Source organism: Tamandua tetradactyla, chromosome 16, assembly GCF_023851605.1.
Source record: "Tamandua tetradactyla isolate mTamTet1 chromosome 16, mTamTet1.pri, whole genome shotgun sequence".
NCBI lineage: Eukaryota > Metazoa > Chordata > Mammalia > Pilosa > Myrmecophagidae > Tamandua > Tamandua tetradactyla.
In genome coordinates this window covers 40939924-40962624 of record NC_135342.1, presented here as the reverse complement: position 1 = coordinate 40962624, position 22701 = coordinate 40939924, and the positions used below count along the sequence as shown (strand labels likewise).

General features: G+C 36.4%; 1 protein-coding gene across 2 annotated transcripts in view; it reads left to right on the top strand.

Annotated features, from left to right (window-relative positions):
- ITFG1 (integrin alpha FG-GAP repeat containing 1) overlaps positions 1 to 22701 on the top strand; it is a 343198-nt gene that overhangs the window by 26914 nt on the left and 293583 nt on the right. For both annotated transcript variants that reach the window (XM_077132340.1, XM_077132339.1), the window contains one exon: positions 17063 to 17157. In XM_077132340.1, the coding sequence (XP_076988455.1) occupies positions 17063 to 17157 (95 nt within the window). The remainder of the gene's footprint in view (positions 1 to 17062; positions 17158 to 22701) is intronic.

Here is a 22701-nt window from a genome sequence, read left to right as displayed (position 1 = left end):
GTCCTGTGATTATTGTCAAAAAATCCATTATTGTTGAGAGGGACCCCTGAAAGAACAAAGCAAAGAGCACATCCATGAGAAACAGAGTTCCAAGAAGGAGATCTTTGGGCTCTTCTTTGTACTGTATTCCTAGGACACAACATTAGCTGGAAAGAAAGCACTTCTGCTGCCTAAGGTTTTTCGAATAATGACAATGATTGTTTTAAGTGTGACTGGAATGTTCTCTAGAACTACCAAACCCATGGATAAAATTTTTGTATATATTTCATATGCATTTTTCTACAATGTAGGTAAAACCTACTTTATCAAATTAATTCAAGAAATATTCCATTTAAAGTCAAGCATCTTGTTTTCTCATGAAATGTTCACTATTTTCTACCTCCTATTAGTTAAAAATTTATCTGTTATCTCTTGGACCAATGAATTTTTTCCATATCTACCTTTTTCTTTTATTAAAGCCATAGGAAAAATTTGTTTTGTCTAATAAAATAAGAAATGGTGTTATTTCTGATTTTTATAATCTGTTTTTATTTAATTATTCCCAAAGCTAGATGCACCAAAGTTCAATATACACATACACTAAAGGACTGTTATGTCATTTATCAGATTTCTTGTATCATAAATTATTTTAGCTGCATTGCATTGCTATGAATTAACTAATGATGAACAGTGTTGCTTTACTATCTTTTAACCTACTTTATAAAAATAAGTAAATCAGCTTTATTAGAATTGTAGTATTTTAGTATTAACTGCCTTTAGTTATCTTTCCTACAGTATATATTCTATAATTCTTCAGTAGTTTTTATAATATTCCTTAAAACATGCATTAACTTGATTACTTGAATCGAAAAAATAAGATGAAACTATTTTGCAGAAAAAATAATTTTCATTTAGAAATTTATTTGACCTTGAGGTTTGGCTTTGCTAATTGAGTTATATGGCTGGCATCTGGCATAAATTGAGCTAAATCTATAGCTTTAAAAAAATGTTTTTAACCTTCTATTATGGAAACTTTTAAACTTGCAACAGTAGATTGATTGGGAGAATGAATTTGCATGCATTGCATCTGTTACCCAGCTTCAATAATTATCAGTTCATGATCATTCTTACTTCTTTTATACCTTTCCTACCATTTCCTTCTCTTCTAACCCATCCATCTCATCCCTGATATCTTTGATCTATAAATATTTCAGTATATATCTATAAAAGATAGGCATATACTTCATGATTAATCTGTCTCATTCCAGCAATCAGTAATAGTATTACTGATTGTACTAACAGTAAGGATTAATAAAATAACATTTTTGAAACTTCTGTACATATCTTTAAGAAATGCACTTCCAATAAAATTTTATCTTTGAATTATAAGTTATTGTTTTCATATATTATATTCTGCTATATGGTAAGTATATTTAATTACATACTAATTAAAATAAATCTCAAAGACTGTAAAAAAATTTTTGATTCACAGCCAATTTATGTACACATTTCTGTGTGGAAAAGTATGATAGAATGCTCATTTAAAAGCCTTCTGATATGAAAACATTTTATATCATGATGAAGTTCTGTGAGGGAAACAGAAGTAGTAATACAAGAATAAAAGGGAATGACATATTTTCTGAATATTAAGGAAGAACTTGTTCAAGTTTTACATGGATAATAGTGGATAATTTAAGATAGTTTTTGTATTCCAGTGGATATATTTTTTAGAAGTAATCATTTTGTTTTAAAATTTCAATAACTATAATAGACTGGAAGATAATTTACTTTGTAACTACTTAAGCTAAAGAAAGAATTTAAATTTTTTTCATAGAAATTGACTTAAAATTGTTGGGGGTGAGGTACATAGTTTTTCAAAATTCTTGTAAAGAATATCTAAGCAAATTATTTGGACGCTAATGCATAAAAGAACTAGGAGTCTTGCAGACTCCTCTTGTCTTTACTTGTATCTTTTCTCATGTGTCTGTGTGCAGTTTATATTGAAATATATTCACATACCATATAATTATCCAAAGTATATGAAAAATGGTTCACAGAATCATCATATACTTGTGCATTCATCACCACAATCGATTTTTGAACATTTTCATTACCCAACAATGAATAAAAATACATAGAATACACAAAACATCCCATACACCTTATTCTCCCTGATTATTATTATTTGTCTTTATTATTTTACTCATTTGTCTGTACACTGGAAAAAGGGAGTGTCAGAAACAAGATTTTCCCAATCACATGGTCACCGTCAGGTTGTTACACTTCCCTGTAAAGCCTGTAAACTCTGTGCTTTTCCTATCCTGCCCAACAGGTGGCACTTGTCAGCCCACAGCTCCCCTCTGGTGTAAAGTGATGCGGTGCCTTTAATTCTCAGCAGCCCTTGTCTCTGCCAGGGAAATGGTTTAGACAAAGACTGAAGTAGGAGGCAGTCTTAAGCTGCTTCTGTTTCCCAGCCTGGGGTCTGAATTCACTGTAAGAGGGTCACCACTTGAACTGGGCCTGCCCCCCAACCCCCCACTGTTTTCTTGGGGAAGATATACCCTTTAGGGAATTATCTCCTTCATTTGACTGGTTGCTTAGTCTCTCAGACCTGCCTTCACTGTGCCCTTGCCTGGGTCAGTGCTGACAGTTGAAAATGCCTGAGGCTTTGTCTGATAAGCTACACAGAATAGTTAAAAATAAAGAAATCCCTTTTCAGATCCAATCCCCAGCCGCCAAGGTCTCAAGATGCAGCGTTGCTACCTGGCTCTGTGTGCCCCTTTTCTTGGGGCACAGCCCTTTTCCAGTATTCTGAGCTCAGCTGACTCCAAAGCCCTCTTTTCTCCCCCCTTCATCAGCCCTGCCTCCTTTCTGCTAGGAGAGACCTCAGGGTTCCTTTTGTGCTTGTTCTAAGTTTATTCCTGTGCTTGGAGCTTGTATTCAACAGTTTAAATTTGTTAAAACTGCATTTGGAAAGAAAAAAAAAAAGCTTCATTTGGAGCTTGTTTGAGTTACCTTTCCTTGCTCCCAGTAGAGACTGCTTCTTTGTCCCACAAGGAAGTGTCTCCAAGACAGCCTTCTATAGCGATGGGCTCTAGGCTCTGCAGTTTGGCAGCTTTACTTACAGTTCTGTCCTCCCTCTCAGCCCTCCCATTCTAGATTGGTATATGATGTGTAGTCTGGTCACAAATATCCCCCGAACAGTTGTTTCAAACTGTATTTATTAACTGCTCTAGAGGACTAACTAAATTCTACACTTCCCTATGCTGCCATCTTGCCCTGCCTACACCCCTACTTGTGTATCTTAAATAGTGATAATTCAATAAAAGCTGATTCTTAAAAAGTGGGTAGATTAGGGTTCATTTCAAAGACCAGTTAGCCATACACTGCTAAAAGTGCAAGTGATATTAATTACATTTACATGTATCCTTCCATGAATGCTATCTTTTGTGTTTATGGGTAATGATTCCCAGAAATTAGAACACGTTAACATAATTATGATTCTGGGGTGGGGGTTGTTGAAAAGGTAATACTTTGAATTTTCTATGAAGGTTAAGAAATTTCAGTGAATTTTCCCAACATGTCTTAGAACTGAACACTGTCATGTCTACTCTGTCCTTCCTTTGTAATCGTAGCAGTTTGTGATCCTAGCCTTCAAATGGAGTTGGGCACATATATGATGTGTCCAAAGAGTGACTTTATAGGTGGAATCAGAGAAATGAATTTTATTTTCAACTATAAATTTTAAATTATTTAATTGTTTTAATTCTGCTATAAATATTATAAATAAAGTCTTGAACACCCAACCAAGACACCCATACTAAGGAAAACCAAAATCTAAGTTTCTATTCCCTGCGAATGCCAAGCTCCCGAAGAAAACAGACTTTAAATCACCCAGTCAGCTGTTACCAATTCCTTATTGTGAACTGGCTAACTTCCTCATCCCTAAATACTTGCCTGCAGGAACCATATTAGGAAATGTAGTCTACATTAACCAGTGAAAATTTCCTCCCAATGTATTCATATGTTCTGTCTATAAAAGCCTGTCCCTCTTTTTGTTCAACAAAATTCCTCCACCTTTTGGCAATTGGAATCTCCCCACTTCATAAACTGATTCAATAGAATTCTCTGATATCTAATCAAAGTTCGCTCCAGTTTTTTTTTAATGTTATTTCCTTACAAGGATGGTATCTAAATGAAATTCCTGGTGACTCTGTGAATAACCTGACAGGCATGGCACCACTGGGAACTATTGTGTTTACTCTTCTTGCTGTCACCTCAGAGTCATTGGTGAGTTCTGGTTTCTTGGAGCTCTACCCTTTTTGTATTTGGGCTCTCGAAGGTCACTGAGTTCATGTCCAGGGGTTAACAGGCTGATTATCATCTGCAGGAATATTGCTTATTAGAGAACTGATTCCTTACCCTTTGGAACAAACTTTATACTTTGTTCCCAACACTTCCACTCTGGGGTCTGCAGGACTTTTGCTGCTGATTAACTATGGGATCCTCAAATTCTAAAGCACTCTGCTGGCTGGCACCCCAACATCTTCTACTTAAATTTAAGAATTATGGAGCACAGAGTTGTACTTATGGAACTAAATGGTAGAATATCACTAAGTATAAATTAAAAATACAGTGGCTCTCATGGGGAATTTTTTAGCTGAATAAGATTACTCATTTCAGAACTGCACTTGAAAAAGCAGACTCCTGAATAAGACAGAATTAGTGGAATGCCTGTTTCAGTTAGTATGCTGAGTCTTATCAAATGCTTCAGGACTCTAGCTTCCTTAAAAGATTCCCCAAAAAAGTGAAAGAAATTAAAGGGTCAAACCCTTAATGCCAGGGAGTGTTTGGCTCATGCCTCTCTTACCCTAGCTGCTCCTTTTTATCTACTTTTGCCTGAATATCCTCTCTCTATTAACACTCTACTTCCCTGCTTTTCTGATGAGGAAATTAAACAGTTGCCTTTTTTTCTTTTTTATTGTATAGTATAACATATATACAAAGCAAAGAAATAAAAAAGCGATAGTTTCAAAGCACTCTTCAGTAAGAGAATTGCTGATTGTATATGTAGAATGGAATGATATGTTAATATTTTTGTTTGTTGTTAGTTTTTTTTAATTAATAAATTTAAAAAATTAAATTAAAAAAAAATAGTTACAGGAAAGCTCCCAGAGTTTGTCATGGGCTACTATACAAGCCTCTCAGATTTTTCCTTCTACCTGTTCCAGAACATTAGAAGTTAGAAGGTGTAAATATTTTTTTAACACCACAATTGACTTTTTTCTCTTTTTTTTTGTGAAAAAGTAGCATATTTACTAAACAATAAATTTCAGAAAACACAGCACCACAATTAGTTGTAGAACATATTTCAGGGTTTGACATGCGTTACAATTTCACAATTTTAGGTTTTTCTTCTAGCTGCTCTAAGATACTGAAGACTAAAATATCAATTCAGTGATGCAGCAGTCATATTCATTTGTTAAATTCTATCTTCTCTTTATAACTCGACCATCACCTTTGATCTTTCTATCCCTCTCTTTAGGGGTGTTTGGGCAATGGCCATTCTAGCTTTTTCATGTTGGAAGGGTCTGTCACTAATATGGAATAGGGAAATGAAACTATCTTATGCTCTGGAGAGGATGGGCCCTCTAGGTTTCAGCACTTATCCAGGGACCCATCTGGAATGTTACTCTAGTGCATAGAACCCATGTACAATCTTATGTATTGCCCTAGATATTCTTTAGGATTGAAACAGTTGTCTTTTAAAGTTAGACCTCCTAAGGTTACCAGAGAACCACCACAGATTCTCTCTATTGATAAAGTCTGAATTGCAAGCTATTTTCAAGGAATTCCCCAAGCCACGAGACTTAAAAATTCTATGAGGAATTTTAAGTACTCATAGGAACTATGACCCCAGGTTGCCTGATCTTTATCAGTTAATCCACATCTTAGTTGGTCCAGGGAAAGTTCAAAAAATGGATGCATGAGACAGACTGTTTGGAACCTGGAATGATATTCAAAATCCCAAGATTTCCATGGCACCTTTTGCTGAATTGTTAAAAAACATTTCCTAAAATTTTTCCAGAATGCAGATTGGACAGTCATTCAAACCTGTAAACCAAAAAAAAGTGAATCTGTTGTAGATTTTAAAACTTTATTAGAAACCCTTTTTATCAAACACTCAGGATTTAAAGAAGTAACTGCTGATACCCAGCCAAAAATGCTATATTCTCTGAAATAGGGAGACCTATACAAGACAAATAATACAAAGAATAGGTTGGGAGGCAATTTAACTAAACTTAAAACTATGGCTGATCATTTTGGAAGAACCTTAGAAACAGATTAAAAGCAAACAAACAAACAGAAAACTGCTAAACTTATGTCCTTACAAGTAAAACAAATACAAGGACCTAGACTGTCTAATCTTGGGTTTCAAACCACTTAAAGTTTCAAGTGCAGAAATCAAATTCCCAACCAATGGCCTCAAAATCACCTGCCATTGAAAGAGAGATTGCCCTCGGAAAAATGGGGAAAAGAAACAACAGCTCTACTAAGGCATATGGGAAACCCTGCTCAATATTGATGGGACTCTGGGGATCTGAGTGCCTCTTCTGCATAATCCCTTTAAATGCACAAAGTGAGACTGAATTAACAATAAATGGGGAAGCATGTAAGCTTCTTGTACATACTGGAACCACATTTACAGCTGTGAACCCCCACACTGTTAAAGAAACAGGTTGCTTGGAGTCAAAAGCAAATTGCAATAGTGGTGATTAGCATTAAAGCCGAAATGGAAGTATTCATCCAAATGTCCTTAGGCCCTTTTATTGAAAAACATTCCTTTCTGCTTTGGGACTCTACCCCACAAGTTTTGTGAGAAGAGACTTCCATCAAAAATAAGAGGCATGGTAGCTTCCTGAACTTTACACCAAAAGCCTAAGCAACAAAAGATAGAATAGATAAATAGGAACTCCTCACAATCCAGTGCTTCTGCACCTCAAAAGACTTTATCATAAAGGTGAAGAGGCAGCTAACTCTGGGAGAAATTATTTGGAAATCCATATCTGGCAAAGGTTTGATATCCTATATATACAAAGAAATCATACAACTCAACAACAAAAGAACAAACAATCCAATTATGAAATGGGCTAAAGATGTGAATAGGCATTTTTCTGAAGAGCAAATACAGATGGCTCAAAAGCACATGAAAAGATGCTCATTTTCATTGGCTGTAAGGGAAATGCAGATCAATGAGATACCACCTCACACCTAAAAGAATGGCTGCTTTTAAACAAACAGGAAACTATAAGTGTTGGAGAGGATGTGGAGAAATTGGGACATTTATACACTGCTGGTGGGAATGTATAATTGTGCAGCCACTGTGGAAGACTGTTTAGAGATAAGAATGAAGCCTAATAGGTTGGGGTTAAAGTAATTCAGAACATAGGGGTAAGGAAGACATTGTCTCTATTTTAGAACCACACATATTCTTTGAGACCAGCGGAAGAAAGGTTTTTTGTGTGTGTCTGGAACTAAAATTCTCTCTAGTGCATAATCTAATTCAACCTATCTGTATAGCTCGTTTGAACAACTGAAACACAGGAGGCACAGAATAAGAAAGAGGACCTTTAATCCTGTATAGATTATTGTAAGGCCTGGAAACATCCTACAGTATATTAAGCAGATAATCAAAAAATATTAGCAAAGTCCCCTGAGAGATGGGAAAAAGAATATGGAACGATTAAACCTTACCATCAGGGAATTCCTTGATACTGTGTCAAACTTTAGGGATACTCAATCAATAGAACGTGCCCTATATCATGAGGCTTACTCTTGTGACGCTTATGTAGATAGCATAGAAACTTAGACCACCTGTGGGCATGCCTAAGAGTTACTTCTGGAGGACCTCTTTTGTTGCTCAAATTGGTCTCAGTCTCTTAACCCAGCTCTGCAAGTAAAATCATTGCCCTCCCCCCTCCATGGGACATAATATCCAGGGGTGAAGGTCTTCCTGGCGACGTGGGAGAGGAATCCCAGGGATGACTCTAGACCTGGCACCATGGGATCAAAAATTCCATCCTGACCAAAAGGGGGAAAAGAAGTATAATTAATAAAGTATCAGTGGCAGAAAGAGTTCAGACAGAGTTGCGAGGTTACTCTGGAGGTTGCTGTTACGTGAGCTTCAGGTAGACCTTGCTACCTATCATAACCTGCCAACCTCCAACCAGGACCGTTCCAGCCAATCCTAAAGAACACCTAGGGCAGTATATAAGATTCTACAAGGGTTCCACACACTAGAATAACTTTCCAGAAACCTGCAAACTCCAGATGGGTCCCCTGGTCCAGATAATTCTTGAAACCTAGCCCAGCCTCTCCAGAACATCGGATAGTTCCATTTTCCTACCCCATATTAGTGACAGACCCTTCCAATATCAAAAATTTAGAATTGCCATAGCCCAGACAACCCCTAAAGAGAGGTATGGAAAGATCAAAGGTGTGATGGTGGAATTATACATAGAAGATAGGACTTGACACATGAATATACTTACTGAATCATTAAATTGATATCCCTTTTATTCTCCAGTATTTTAGAACAGCTAGAAGTAAAAACCTAAAATTGTGAAACTGTAACCCATGTCAAACTCTGAAATATGTTCTACAACTAATTGTGGTGCTGTGCCTAGAAGTTTACAGCTTTTTTGTATATATGTTATTATTCACAAAAAAAAAAAGAAGGAAAGAAAATGTCGGTTATGATGGTAAGGTATTTAAGCCCTGTAGCCTCCTATATTCTGGAGCAGCTAGAAGGAAAAATATGAGAGGATTGTATGATAGCCCATGACAATCTGGGATCTATCCTATAACCACTTTTTCAAGAGTGCTTTGAAAAGTATTGCTTTCTTATTTCTGTGCTTTGTATATATTGTTCTATACAATAAAAAAAGTTAACAAAAAGAAAAAAAAAACCCTTACCAAGTTTCCTCGATGTCCTCTTAAACTGGAGGCCATTGCTCTCCTAACCCCAATAGGTAAATGCTTAGTATCACAAGGACTATTTATTCTCTGAACTAGTCCTTGTTACATTCCTATTTTAACTGTAAAGAAACCAAATGATCACAAATAGCAGTTTGTTCAAAATTTAAGGGCCATTAAAAAATTAGTCATCCCTCACTTTCTTGTATTTCCAAAACCAAGTACCTTGTTATCCTGGGTTCCTCTTGATGCTAAGTAGTTTACAGTTGTAGATCTGTATTCTCATTTCTTCAGTATTCAGGTAGATCCAAATAGTCAATATGTATTTCTTTTCATGTACATAAATAGTCAGCAGTACACCTAGATGGTTATGAGTACAGACTTTATAGGGGTACCTTCTCATTTCTCCCAATGAAGACCTGAGTAACCTATAATTCTGTAATGAATTCACTCTATTACAATATGTGGATGATTCACTGCTCTGCTTCTATACTGACAATATCTCCTTATGGAATTCTATTTACTCTGGTGTCTAGTACAAAAGGGACATAAAGTTTCAAGGAAAAACTGCAGTTTACTCCATAAATAGTCTACCATTTGGGTCATGATTTCAATGTTGAAAGAATTACCAATCAGCTCAAAAGAATAAAAATGTTCCAGATGAAAGAAAATTGATGCAATTCTTTGCACTAGCAAGTTATTGCTGACTCTGGGTTCCAAATTTTTTTTTTTTTTAACATCTTCTCTTTATAAATTAACTAAAGCAGATATAACTGAATCTTTACCTTGTGCTGGCTCTCATGAACAGGACTTTAAAGAACTTAAGATGGCCTTACTAGCCTTGGGGCTACCAAATTATTCTAAGCCATTTATTCTATTCGTAAAGAAATGGACAGGCTGTTCGCTGATTAACAGAAGAGCATGGGGAAAACTAAGATTTACTACCTATTATAGCTTGCAATTAGATGCTGTGGCTCAAGCATACCCTGCTTGTTTAAAATCAGTAGTTACAGCTGCAAAAATAGTACTTGCAACTGCAGAAATAACACTGGGAAATGATGTATATTTACAAACCCTTTATATTCTCTTAATCCCTCATCTCTCTTAAAACTCTGAATTTACTCAGCATCTATCTTCCAGTCAATTGACTTCCTAAAAAGTCCTTTTTTTACTCTCACCTTCTAATGCAATTCCAAAATGATGCATTAATCTTTACCCTGCCCCTCAATTGCCTTCACCAAAGGAAGAAAATCCTCATTGCTGTGAGCTGATTATCCCTTAGTTAATGACTCCCCATCCTGACTTATAAGAAATACCATTTCATAACCCTAACTTTGTTCTCTTTGTTGTTGTATCCTGTATCCAAGGAATTAATGGAAAATTTCAGTCTGGATATGCTGTCCCAACCCAGATTTGACTAACTGAACTAGGTAACTTACCTCAGTTTACTTCTGCCCAATAAAACTAACTATGTACTCTTACTATTGATTGTATGCTGTCATATGAAAAAACAGTTAACATTTATACTGAGAACTAATACACAAAGTTGGTCATGATTTTGGAATGCTATGAAACGGGTTTCCTTACCTCAGTAAATGCCCTACAAAGAATGAACAACTAGTCAGTGACTCACTAAGTGCCATCTCACTTCCTCAATCTGTCATCATTATTAAAAGTTGGAGTTCATAGGGGAAGAGTGAAATGAGACAAAGTGTCGATGGCTGAGAGATTCCAAACAGAGTGGAGAGGTTATCCTGGAGGTTATTCTTATGCATTAAGTAGATATCACCTTATTATCCAAGATGTAATGGAGAGGCTGGAGGGAACTGCCTGAAAATGTAGAGCTGTGTTCCAGTAGCCTTGTTTCTTGATGATGATTGTATATAGCTTTCACAGTGTGACTGTGTGATTGTGAAAACCTTGTGTCTGATGCTCCTTTTATCTACCTTGTCAACAGATGAGGGGAACATATGGAATAAAAATAAATAATAGGGGGAACAAATGTTAAAATAGATTTAGTTTGAAATGCTAGTGATCAATGAAAGGGATCAGTAAGGGGTATGGCATGTAAAATTTTTTTTCTTTGTTTGTTATATTTTTCTGTTGTCTTTTTATTTCTTTTTCTGAATTGATGCTAATGTTCTGGGAAATGATCATAATGATGAATATGCAACTATGTGATGATATTGTGAATTGCTGAGTGTATGTGTTGGGAATGTTTGTGTTTCTTGTAATTTTTTTTTATTAATAAAAAATTAAAAAAAAAAAAAATTGGAGTTCATACCCAAAACACAGAGTAACAAGGAAATACTCTAGCAGATTTCTGTGCAAAGACAGCTGCATTTGAACCGCCTTTTAAATGTATACTCAATTTTCTCTTGTAGACATATTAATCACTAATTTTAATGAAATATGCTCAAAGCATGTAAGGGTAAATCAAGAAAAGACCCTTTGGCTGAAAATCCATCTTGGCTAAAGGATACATTTTTAATTCCAGCAGACTTATTTTATGAGAACAAATATGGTTGCTTGGTGCTTCCTGAATCTTTAAAGGAGCCAATCCTTAAGTTTCACTCTTTGTCTCACCATAGTGCCAACAAAATGGCTCAGATACTAAATAAATATTGGGGGGTAAATTTTCCTAAGTACTACCTGCATTTACAATAAGTACATAATTTGTCAACAGCACAACCTGGAAGAAACAATTCTAGTTCCTGCAGGTTATACACAGCCACCCTCTGGCCCCTTTGAAATGCAGTTTACAACTGCACTTCATTCGGCTACCACCCAGCATGAACTTTATTTCCTAGCCATTGTCAGTTTATTCTCAGAACAGAGACAGGCTTTTCCTTGTCATGAGGCAGATGCTATAATAATTGCTAAAAAAAAAAACTTTTATAAAATGTATTCCCCACCTGGGGAATGCGTTCAATTATTTTTAATGATTAATGGACTCATTTTACTGGACAGGTCATTAAAGCTCTAGCTAACATTCTACAAACAAGTTGGCATTATCATTGTCACCACCACCCTCAATTCTCTGGAAAGGTGAAGAGAACAAATGGATATTAAAACTTAAGGTTGTGTAAATTAACCTAGGAAACTGCTTACCTCGGCCTAAAGTTCTTCTAGTGGCCCTTAAGGACATTCAAAGCACACTTTTTGGGAAACATAAATTTTCTCCCTATGAAATTATCACTGGAGGGTCAGTGTCAGTTGTTCTCAATCTTAACTTTGATCCCCTGCTTCCCTAGCAAAATAAAACTCATTATTATAAATCTTGTGACATAAGTGAAAGGTTAACTCCAACAGATGAGAGAGACATTTCCGGATCCGAATCTCCCTCAAACACCTCACACCCTAACTTCCAGCAGTGAGGTAAACTGGAAGTCACATTAGTGCAAAACGGGTCTTGAACCACACTGGAAGGGGCTTTACCAGATACTCTTAACTTCTGACAACAGTCAGACTAAAAGGGATTGAACCTTGGGTTCACATCTCACAACATAAAAGGGCTTCACCTTCCAACAGTTGAACCTGTGACCAAATGAAAGACCTGCAACTTAAATTCACTAGAACAAGTAGATGGCTTCATGAGTTTCTACCACCAAAAATATTTAAATTCTTCTTACTTATCTCTTTCTTCCTTCTTGCCATGACCTGGAAAGAAAATGCTATCATTCAGTTTCCCCATTCCTTTGCAAAAAGAGGGAACCTACCTGATTATTGGATCTGTCTTCCCAAATTATAATCTGTGCATGGTGCCAGAGACCCAGTTGTTTTACCCATGACTGATCACTCTCAGGTCCCAACAAGTGTCTTTTTAAGACACTCGTCCTCAATTTCTCATCTCTCTATCAAGTCAGGACTGCTACCACAGAGCTGATTTCACCTGCCTGACATTTATGCAAACATCAGGAAAGCCTTCATTTATTCCCTGTGACAAAGATAACAGTGCAGCCATTAGCTGTGCACCCTTCCTCCCCACACCTCTGGGCGATCTGGGAAGGTGTAACAGCTCCCAATATAATTAAAATGGCAGATTGCTTACTCATAAATCCAGAAGCATTCCCAAGATGGCCACAACATCTCTACAAGTGGGCTGCACCCTTACAGTGTTTATTTTAATTTTTGGAAGAAATTAAACCTTTTCCAGTTAGGTCACTCCCAGTAGAGGTTGTTGGACAGTGACAGGACAATGCGCCCTTGTGTGCCTCCTTATTCCTTTCAAAATTCATAGCAAATCCTGTTTCACATTGGACTGTGCTACTTTATTTACATTCCCAAGCTAAATGCAAATTCCTTGGGAATGTCACTGATACCACTTGAACCTCTTTCATTAAACTCTTGTTGCCTTGCTTAGGAATTGACACCAATGAAACTATGATGAGAAATGTATCTAAAACTGTAGTGAAAATTGCCAATTCACGGTAAAGGCTATTGTTCTGCAGCAAAAATCTTTAGATTCTTTTACTTTACTTGCTGGATGAGCAAGGAGTTTGTGTTGTCATCAGTACTATTTGCTGTGCTTTGATAAAGTACAAGGGGCAGCTGAAATGCAGCTATATGATATAGTCAAATAAGCCACATGGTCAAACAGGTAAGTCATTTCTTGGGATTGTTTTTTGATCCCTTTGATTTCAATTAGTTTGGGTTCTGGGATTCTTGGCTCAAAAGCATACTGTAAATATTGGGTATTTTATTACTCATAATAATCATAATAGTCTTCCTGGTATACTGTATCTTGTCAAAAATGTTAAATGGTTGTACCTAGCCTAGCACCAGATGGTGTCCATCCACCTAGAAAGACAGAAGCACAAAGAAAAAGAAAACAACCAATCCCTAAACATCTGTAACCTAGAATTAATCAACTACGAAAACTATTCAGAGCCAGCAGATAGTAACTGAGAGTGGCACTAATGCCTTAAATTTTTGTCTCAGCCCTCAGCCTAACTGAGAGCCAGACCAAAAGAAAGAAATTGATATATAAAATCTAGTAGGACCCACCCAGAGGTGCCTGTGCTAAGTCCCATGTCAGCAAAACGAAGATCTAAGTATTTCTTTCTTATAAATGCCTAGTTAGCCCAGAAAACAGAATTTAAATCAGCCAGTCAGCTTTTGCCAACACCTTATTCTTACAGTGTTTTCCTCATTGCTAAGCAACGGCCTGCACTAACCATATTAGAAGTTGTAGTCTGCATTAACCAATGAAATTTTCCTCCCAGTGTACTCCTATGTTTTGTTTATAAAAGCCTGTTGCTATTTTTGTTCAACAGAATTCCTCTCTACTTTGTGGTGTTGGGATCTCCCCAAATTATAATTTGATTAAATAAAACTGATACCTAATAAATTTTGCTCAAGTTTTTATTTTAACATGTATATATTCATATTCAGTTTTCAACCATCTTAAAATGTGCTGCAAAAAGAAATAGCAGCTCTTCCTCTCCCCCAAACTCCCACCTTGGTAAAACATCAGAATGTTAAATAGACACTTTGTAGAAAACAAAATATAAGAGTCATCTTCTGCTTTTATTAAGAAGTTAATGTGAAATAGAAAAGCATAGCTGACAAAGTATAAAATCTGAAATGCTGTGAAATACTTGAATATTGATTTGAAATTTTCAACAAGATTACAGTTCATGCTTTGTTAGAGGTTAAAAACTCAAATGTCTAACGTGGACAAGAAGAATAGATAGCATAATGAGTGAGGTAATTTTGGGAAGGTTGTGACTTTAGCTGTCTTTAGGCTTTCACTCTGCCTGGAATGGAATAGTTAAGTGCCAAACTTTTGATATTTTACAAGAATCTGGAAATATGAATTTATATGAAATCTGATTTTATTCTTTTATGTGTTGGCATTGAATTCAGGACTTTTAAAACAAGGTATGGGTCGGATAGAACTCATGTTTTTATTGACTTTGTCCCATAATAGGCCATGTTATGAACTTCATTTTATCACTGTTGTAGATCCCTCATTTCACATATACATACATGTACATATTCATATTCATTTGCTTATAGTTCCTTGAACGAAATGTCACGAGTTAGTTGAGGTTTTCCAGAAGTCTAGCTGTGAATTACTTCAAAGTCAACCTCTTAAAAATTCTGCAGGTAATGAGATCAATAACTGCTCAGGTGGTAATTAAAGACACAGCCACATGAACAACCTCATCAAGCTCAACTCTGTAAAACCCTGTGTTATTTAATTCATTTTGGCCTATAATTACAGATTTGTTAGGAGCATTTCAGGAAAATCTTCTGAAATAACTCTGTGTTAAACTTGTCATAGAATGTCCTGATTGAGTCTGATTATTTTCCTAATAATTAAAAATACTTTAATGCTTATAATTTACGGAAATGTTGAGTAAATGGCCTATCTTAAAAAGAATCGACCATTATTAAACTGGACTTAATTGAAATTATTTTCAAGATTTTTAACCATATGCAGTTTGAAAGAAGAATAAACAATTAGTTGCTTGGCATGAATTACCTTACAATAAATGTTGAATATACTTCCCAATAGATTATAATATTTTCCAATTACCATAGCCTTCTACTATGGGGATTTAGTTGAAATAATAAAATTAGATTTTATGAATTTTGCTTATTTTTGTTTTTACTGTCTTGTTTAGATTAAAAATGAGGTTCAGGTGTGCTAAAATAAATACACCCCTCAAATGTTCATTAACAAAAGAATGGAAAAACAAAATGTGGAATATATACACAGTATTATTCAGCCATAAAAGAGAATGAAGTTCTGATCCATGCTATGGGATGGGTAATCCTAAAAAACATTATGTGAGTGAAATAAGCCAGGCAATAAAGGAGAATTATTGCATGAGGATGCTTAAAATATGAAATAATCTAGAATAAGCAAATTCATGGCAACAAAAAGTAAATTATCACATGCCAGATAAAGGAAGCAATGGGAAGTTACTGCTTAATGGGTACAGAGTTTCTATTTGGAGGTGGGAACGACTTTTGTAATGGATGGTGATGATGATAACACAACATTGTAAGTGCAATTTTGCTAAATTGTACACTCAAAAATGGTTATTTTACTATTTCAAGTTACATGTATGTTACCATAATACAAATTTTTTAAATGGGTAAATGAGTATAGTAGACATTTATCCAAAAAAGGTATACAGCTGGCCAGCAAGCACATGGAAAGATGCTCAACTTCATTAATTATTAGGGAAATATAAAGCAAAATCACAGTGAGGTACCATTTCATACCTAGGTAGGTAGTAATTAAAAAGCAGAAAATAGCAAGTATTGGCAAGGATGTAGAAAAATTGTAACATTGCTGGTGTGAATGTAAAATGTGAAAGAATTTGGTAATTTCTAAATAATGTTAAATATAGAGTTATCATATGGCCCATCATTTCCACTCCACAGTCTATACCCAAGAGAACTGAACATTAAGTGAACACAAAATCTTATACAGAAATGTTCAAAACAGCATTTTTCATAAAATTCAGTGTGAAAAATCACCCAGATGTCCTTTTACCCATGAGTACACAAAATAAATGTCCATATGATAGAACATTATTTGGTCATAAAATGGAATGAACTATTGATACATGTTATCACATAGATGAACCCTGAAAACATTGCACTAAGTTAAAAAAACTAGACACAGGGTGCACAGGTGGTTGAGTGATGGAATGTTTGCCTTCCATGTGGGAGACTCGGTTCAATTCCTGGACCATGCACCTAAAAAAAAAAAGAACTAGACACAAAAAGCCATATATTGTATGACTGCATTTACATGAAATGTCCAGAACAGACAAATCCTTAGGAAAGTAGATTAATGGCTGGCAGAGGCTGGGTGGGGGGAGGGGAGATTGGGGAGTCTCTGCTGATGGGTTTGGGATTTCTTTTTAAGTGATGAAAAGTCCTGGAATTAAATAGTGGTGATGGTTGCACACTTAGTGAATATAAAAAGCACTGAACTGCAAATTCTTAAAAATGGTTTATGAACTATGTTTCAGTAAAAATAATTAAATATATTTTTTAGAGTTTTCCATTCAGAAATTCTACGCTTAAAGCTATACTCATTCAAAGTATATAATAATAAAATTATTTTTTTTATTTTTTGAAGGAATTTATCATGGCATCCTGCATTGACTACTGAAAGTAAAATGCAAATTCCACATTCTCATGCATTTATTGATCTGACTGAAGATTTTACAGCAGGTGAGTTGCATATAAATGTGAAATATTTCTTTAAAATTCTCAAAGAATTTTATGATTTTATTTCCCAACTCTAATTAGTATTCATTTGCTGATGAACTGAAAGTTAAAAACATAATGATAATCAGGTATTAAAAAGTCAGTGATATTGGAAACATGGAAAAATATTGTGTGTAATAAATAAGTCTGTTATTGTTCTTAACCACCTCAAAATTGGAATTTGCCATTTATTTTGAATTCCTGAGAATTTGGGTATATTGTTGACTATTTCCCTTTCCATTTAAAAATTGTTTTAGTTACTATAATTTAAATTAAAAGAAAATACTTAGCTTATGTACAAAATATATCTAAAGGCTTTTTTTTTTTCCTAACTGGAGAACTACAATCATGCATGACATACAGGATTACTATATACCAACCTATTAAAATTACCTTGCATTTGTGTCTAAATTTGTTATGATTGATGAAAACACATTTTAAAAATTATACTATTAACTATACTTCATACTTTAACACTGAGTTGTACAATTCCAAAGAATTTTTTTAAATTTCTCTAGTATTGTATATACAACCTAAATTTTCCCCTTTTACAACATTCAAATATATAATTCAGTGATGTTAATTACATTCACAGTGTTTTGCTAGCATCACCTCCATCCATTACCAAAACTTTTCCATCATCCCAAATAGAAATTCTATTTGTTTTAAACCTTAACTCCCTATTCCCCAGCCCTAATCTATCCCATTAGCCTGTATTGTAGAATTTGACTCTATAAGGTTCTCTTATACCTACTATTTCATATCATTGAGCTCACACTATATTTGTCATTTTGCTTTGGCTAATTTAACTCAACATATCTTAAAGGTTCATACATGTTGTCACCTGTATCAGAATTTCATTCCTTTTTACTGCTGAATAATATTCCATTATGAGTATATACCACATTTTTTTATTTATTCGTTAGTTGATGGACCCTTGGGTTGCTTCCATCTTTTGGCAGTTGTGAATAATGTCACTATGAACGTCAGTGTTCAAATATCTGTTCAAGTCCTAGTTGTGAATGCAAAGGAAAAATTCTTGATGGAAATTAAAATTGTTACTTCAGTGAACACATGAATGGTATCACTAATAGGAAGAAGTTTTGTGGTCTGGGTAGACCATTAAACCAGCTTCCCTTAAACCAAAGCCTAATCTAGAGAATGACCTAACTCTCTTCAATTCTTTGAAGGCTAAGAGGGGTAAGGATGCCGCTGAAGAAAAGTTTGAAGCTACCAGAGGTTGGTTCAAGAGGTTTAAGGAAAGAAGCTATCTCTGTAACATAAAAGTACAGGGTGAGGCAGCAAATGCTGATTTAAAAACTGCTACAAGTTATCCAGAAGATGAAACCAAGAAAACTGATAAAGGTGATTACGTTAAATAATAGATATTCAATGTTGAACAACCTTCTATTGGAAGAAGATGCCACCTACAGCTTTCATAGCTGGAGAGGAAAACTCAGTTCCTGACATCCCAGCTCCAGGAGACAGGCTAACTTCCTTATAGGAACTAATGCAACTGTTGCGTTTAAGTTGAAGGCAAAGCTTGTTTACCATTCAAAAAATCCTGTGGCTCATCTGACACCCACTAGAATGGCCATTATCAAAAAAATAGAAAATGGCAAGTGCTGGAGAGGATTTAGAGAAAGAGGCGCACGTCACCACTGTTGGTGTGAATGTAAAATGGTACAACTGCTCTGGAAGCAATTTGGTGATTCCCCAAGAAGCTAAGTATAGAATTGCCATATGATTCAGCAATCAGATTACTAGGTATATATTCAGAGGACCTGAGGACAAGGACAGAAACAGACATTCACACGCCAATGGTTATAGCAACGTTATCCACAATTGCCAAGAGATGGAAACAGCCCAAATGTCCATCAACAGATAACTTGCTAAACAAGCTGTAGAATATACAGACTATGGAATATTACACTGCTGTAAGACAGAATTAAGTCATGAAGGACATAACAACATACATAAAATTTGAGGACATTATGCTGAGTGAAATTAGCCAGCAACTAAATGACACATACTATATGGTCTCACTAATATGAACTAACATTAATGAGCGAACTTTGAGAATTGAAGTTAAGAACATAGGTTATCAGGAGATACAAACAGGGTAGAGATTGGGCTATTAGTGCTGAAGGAATGCAGATGTGCAACAGGATTGATTGTTAAAGTTTAGAAATGGATAGCACAATACTACCTGATTGTAGCACAGTAATATAAGTATACTGAATGAGCATAGAGAGAAGGCCTGGGGAAACATATGAGACCAGAAGGAAAGATAGAGCTTAAAGACTGAGACAGTATAATTTAGGAATGCCTAGAGTGGACAATGATGGTGATTAAATGTACAAATAAAAAAACGTTTTTTCCAAAAAAAAAAAAAACAATCCTGTGGCTCTGAAGAATTATGGTAAATCTATTCTGCCTATAAATGGAACAAGAAAGCCTGGATGACAGCACATCTGTTTTCAACATAGTTTACTAAGTATTTTAATCCCACTGTTGAGAATTACTGCTTAGAAAAAGATTCCTTTCAAAATATTATTGCTCACTGACAATGTTCCTGGTTACTCAAGAGCTCTGATGAAGATGTACGCGATGAATGTTGTTTCCAGTCCTGGTAATACAACATCAATTCTGCAGCTCATGAATCAAGGAGTCATTCCTTCTTTCAAGACTTATTACTTAGGAAATACATTTTATAAAGCTGTAGGTGCCATAGATAGTGATTCCTCTGATGGATCTGGGCAAAGTAAAATGAAAACCGTCTCAAAAAACCATCTCATCTAGATGCCCACTGTGAGAGTCGAGGCTGGGCAATGGTATCTCCTGTGCTAAGAGAGCAATTTATTGGTATTTGTCATAATTTGCCAGCCTCTTCCTCCTGCTGTTACCTGTATCTGTTATAGTGTTCTGCTTGTCTTTAGAGTTTTTAAATAGTTGATTGAGACAGTTCCTGCCTGTTTAATAGTCATTCTGGTAAAGGGACTGATTCCTAGAGCTTTCGACTCCACCATCTTCCAACAATCCTCTGTCCAAAGGCTTTTTTTTCCCTTTATTAGAAAAGTTGTGGGTTTACAGAACAATCATGCATAAAATACAGGATTTCCATTTACCACCCTATTATTCACACCTTGCATTGGTATGGAACTTTTGCTTCAATTGATGATAGCATGTTTTTTATAATTGTACTGTTAATTATACTACATGGTTTAACTAGAGATCACTTTGCCGCCGACAGTATGAATTGTAGTGTAATTCATGGATTTTCTTTTTTTTAAGCTTTATTCTATTACCATTTATACAATGTAGTATTTCATCTTTTAATCACATTTCAGTGCTGTTAATTACATTCATAATGTTATGCTACCATCAACACCATCCATTACCAACACATTTCCATCATTCCAAATAGGAGCCCTATACTTAGCCTTAAAATATCCAATGGGCATTTTGTGTTGCCTTGCATCAGCCACAGCAGCCAGGTACACAAACACCTTTTTAACTGGCACTGTGATAGGAATCACAGGGAAAACGAAGAGACAGATGCTCCACTTAAGGAGAAATACAGGAGTGGATTTAAGAGTCACATAGGGAGGTTCCAAGATGGCGGCTTAGTAAGGTACGTGCGTCTTAGTTCCTCCTCCTCCAAAGCAACTACTAGGTGAACTGAAACAGTGCAGAACAGCTCCTGGGGCTACGGCAGGGAATGGACACACAGCGTACCCCAGTCTGGACTGGCTAGTCTGACTGCGAGACTCGGCTGCGGTGAGATCTCCGAGCGGCACGCGATTTCCTGAGCAGCGGCAGCTGCGGCGGTCGGAGCTACTCCCTCCCTCCTTCCCGGGCCGGCTGAGAGTCTCGGAGAGGCAAGTTTCCCAAGCCGAGGCGGCCGGCGCCCCTCTTTTGCGGGCGGCTTCGAGTCTCGGCTACGAGTCTCGGATCAGAGGGCTATCCAAGCCGTGGTGCCCCCCCCCCGCCGCGGGCGGCTTCCTGGTCCGGTGGGGAATGCCCCAGGCCGCGGCGGCCGGTGACCGACGCCCCCCCCCCGCGGGCAACTTCCTGGTCCGGTGGCGAATTCCCCGGGTCCGCTGCGGCCGGCGACCAGCCACAGGGTCCCCTCAAGCCGCGGCAGCTGACGCCCCCACCACGCGCGGCCCCTGAACCAACGGAGAGAATTGGATCGGAAATCCCCAGGTCGCGGAGATCGGTGACCGGGGGGATCCATTCCAAACACTTGAGATAAACGTGTGCCACGAGCGCCACCTACTGGGCAGGATAAGAAAAACAGAACCCGGAGATTTCACAGAAAAATCTTGCAACCTTGTTGGGTCCGACACCCAGGGAAATCTGACTAAATGCCCAGATGCCAGCAGCAGAAGATAACTGTCCATGCTCAGAAGATTGAGAATATGGCCCAGTCAAAGGAACAAACCAATAGTTTAAATGAGATACAAGAGCTGAGACAACTAATGCTGAATATACGAACAGAAATGGAAAACCTCTTCAAAAATGAAATCAATAAATTCAGGGAGGACATGAAGAGGACATGGGCTGAACATAAAGAAGAAATAGAAAAACTGAAAACACAAATCACAGAACTTATGGAAGTGAAGGATAAAGTAGAAAAGATGGAAAAAACAATGGATACCTACAATGATAGATTTAAAGAGACAGAAGATAGAATTAGTGAATTGGAGGATGGAACATCTGAATTCTAAAAAGAAACAGAAACTATTGGGAAAAGAATGGAAAAATTTGAGCGGGGTATCAGGGAACTCAAGGACAATATGAACCGCACAAATATACATGTTATGGGTGTCCCAGAAGGAGAAGAGAAGGGAAAAGGAGGAGAAAAACTAATGGAAGAAATTATCACTGAAAATTTCCCAACTCTTATGAAAGACCTAAAAGTACAGATCCAAGAAGAGCAGCGCACCCCAAAGAGATTACACCCAAATAGGCATTCTCCAAGACACTTACTACTTAGAATGTCAGAGGTCAAAGAGAAAGAGAGGATCTTGAAAGCAGTAAGAGAAAAACAATCCATCACATACAAGGGAAACCCAATAAGACTGTGTAGATTTCTCAGCAGAAACCATGGAAGCTAGAAGACAGTGGGATGATATATTTAAATTACTAAAAGAGAAAAACTGTCAACCAAGACTCCTATATCCAGCAAAATTATCCTTCAAAAATGAGGGAGAAATTAAAACATTCTCAGACAAAAAGTCACTGAGAGAATTTGTGACCAAGAGACCAGCTCTGCAAGAAATACTAAAGGGAGCACTAGAGTCAGATACAAAAAGACAGAAGAGAGAGGTATGGAGAAGAGTGTAGAAAGAAGGAAAATCAGATATGATATATATAATACAAAAGGCAAAATGTTAGAGGAAAATATCATCCAAACAGTAATAACACTAAATGTCAATGGACTGAATTCCCCAATCAAAAGACATAGATTGGCAGAATGGATTAAAAAACAGGATCCTTCTA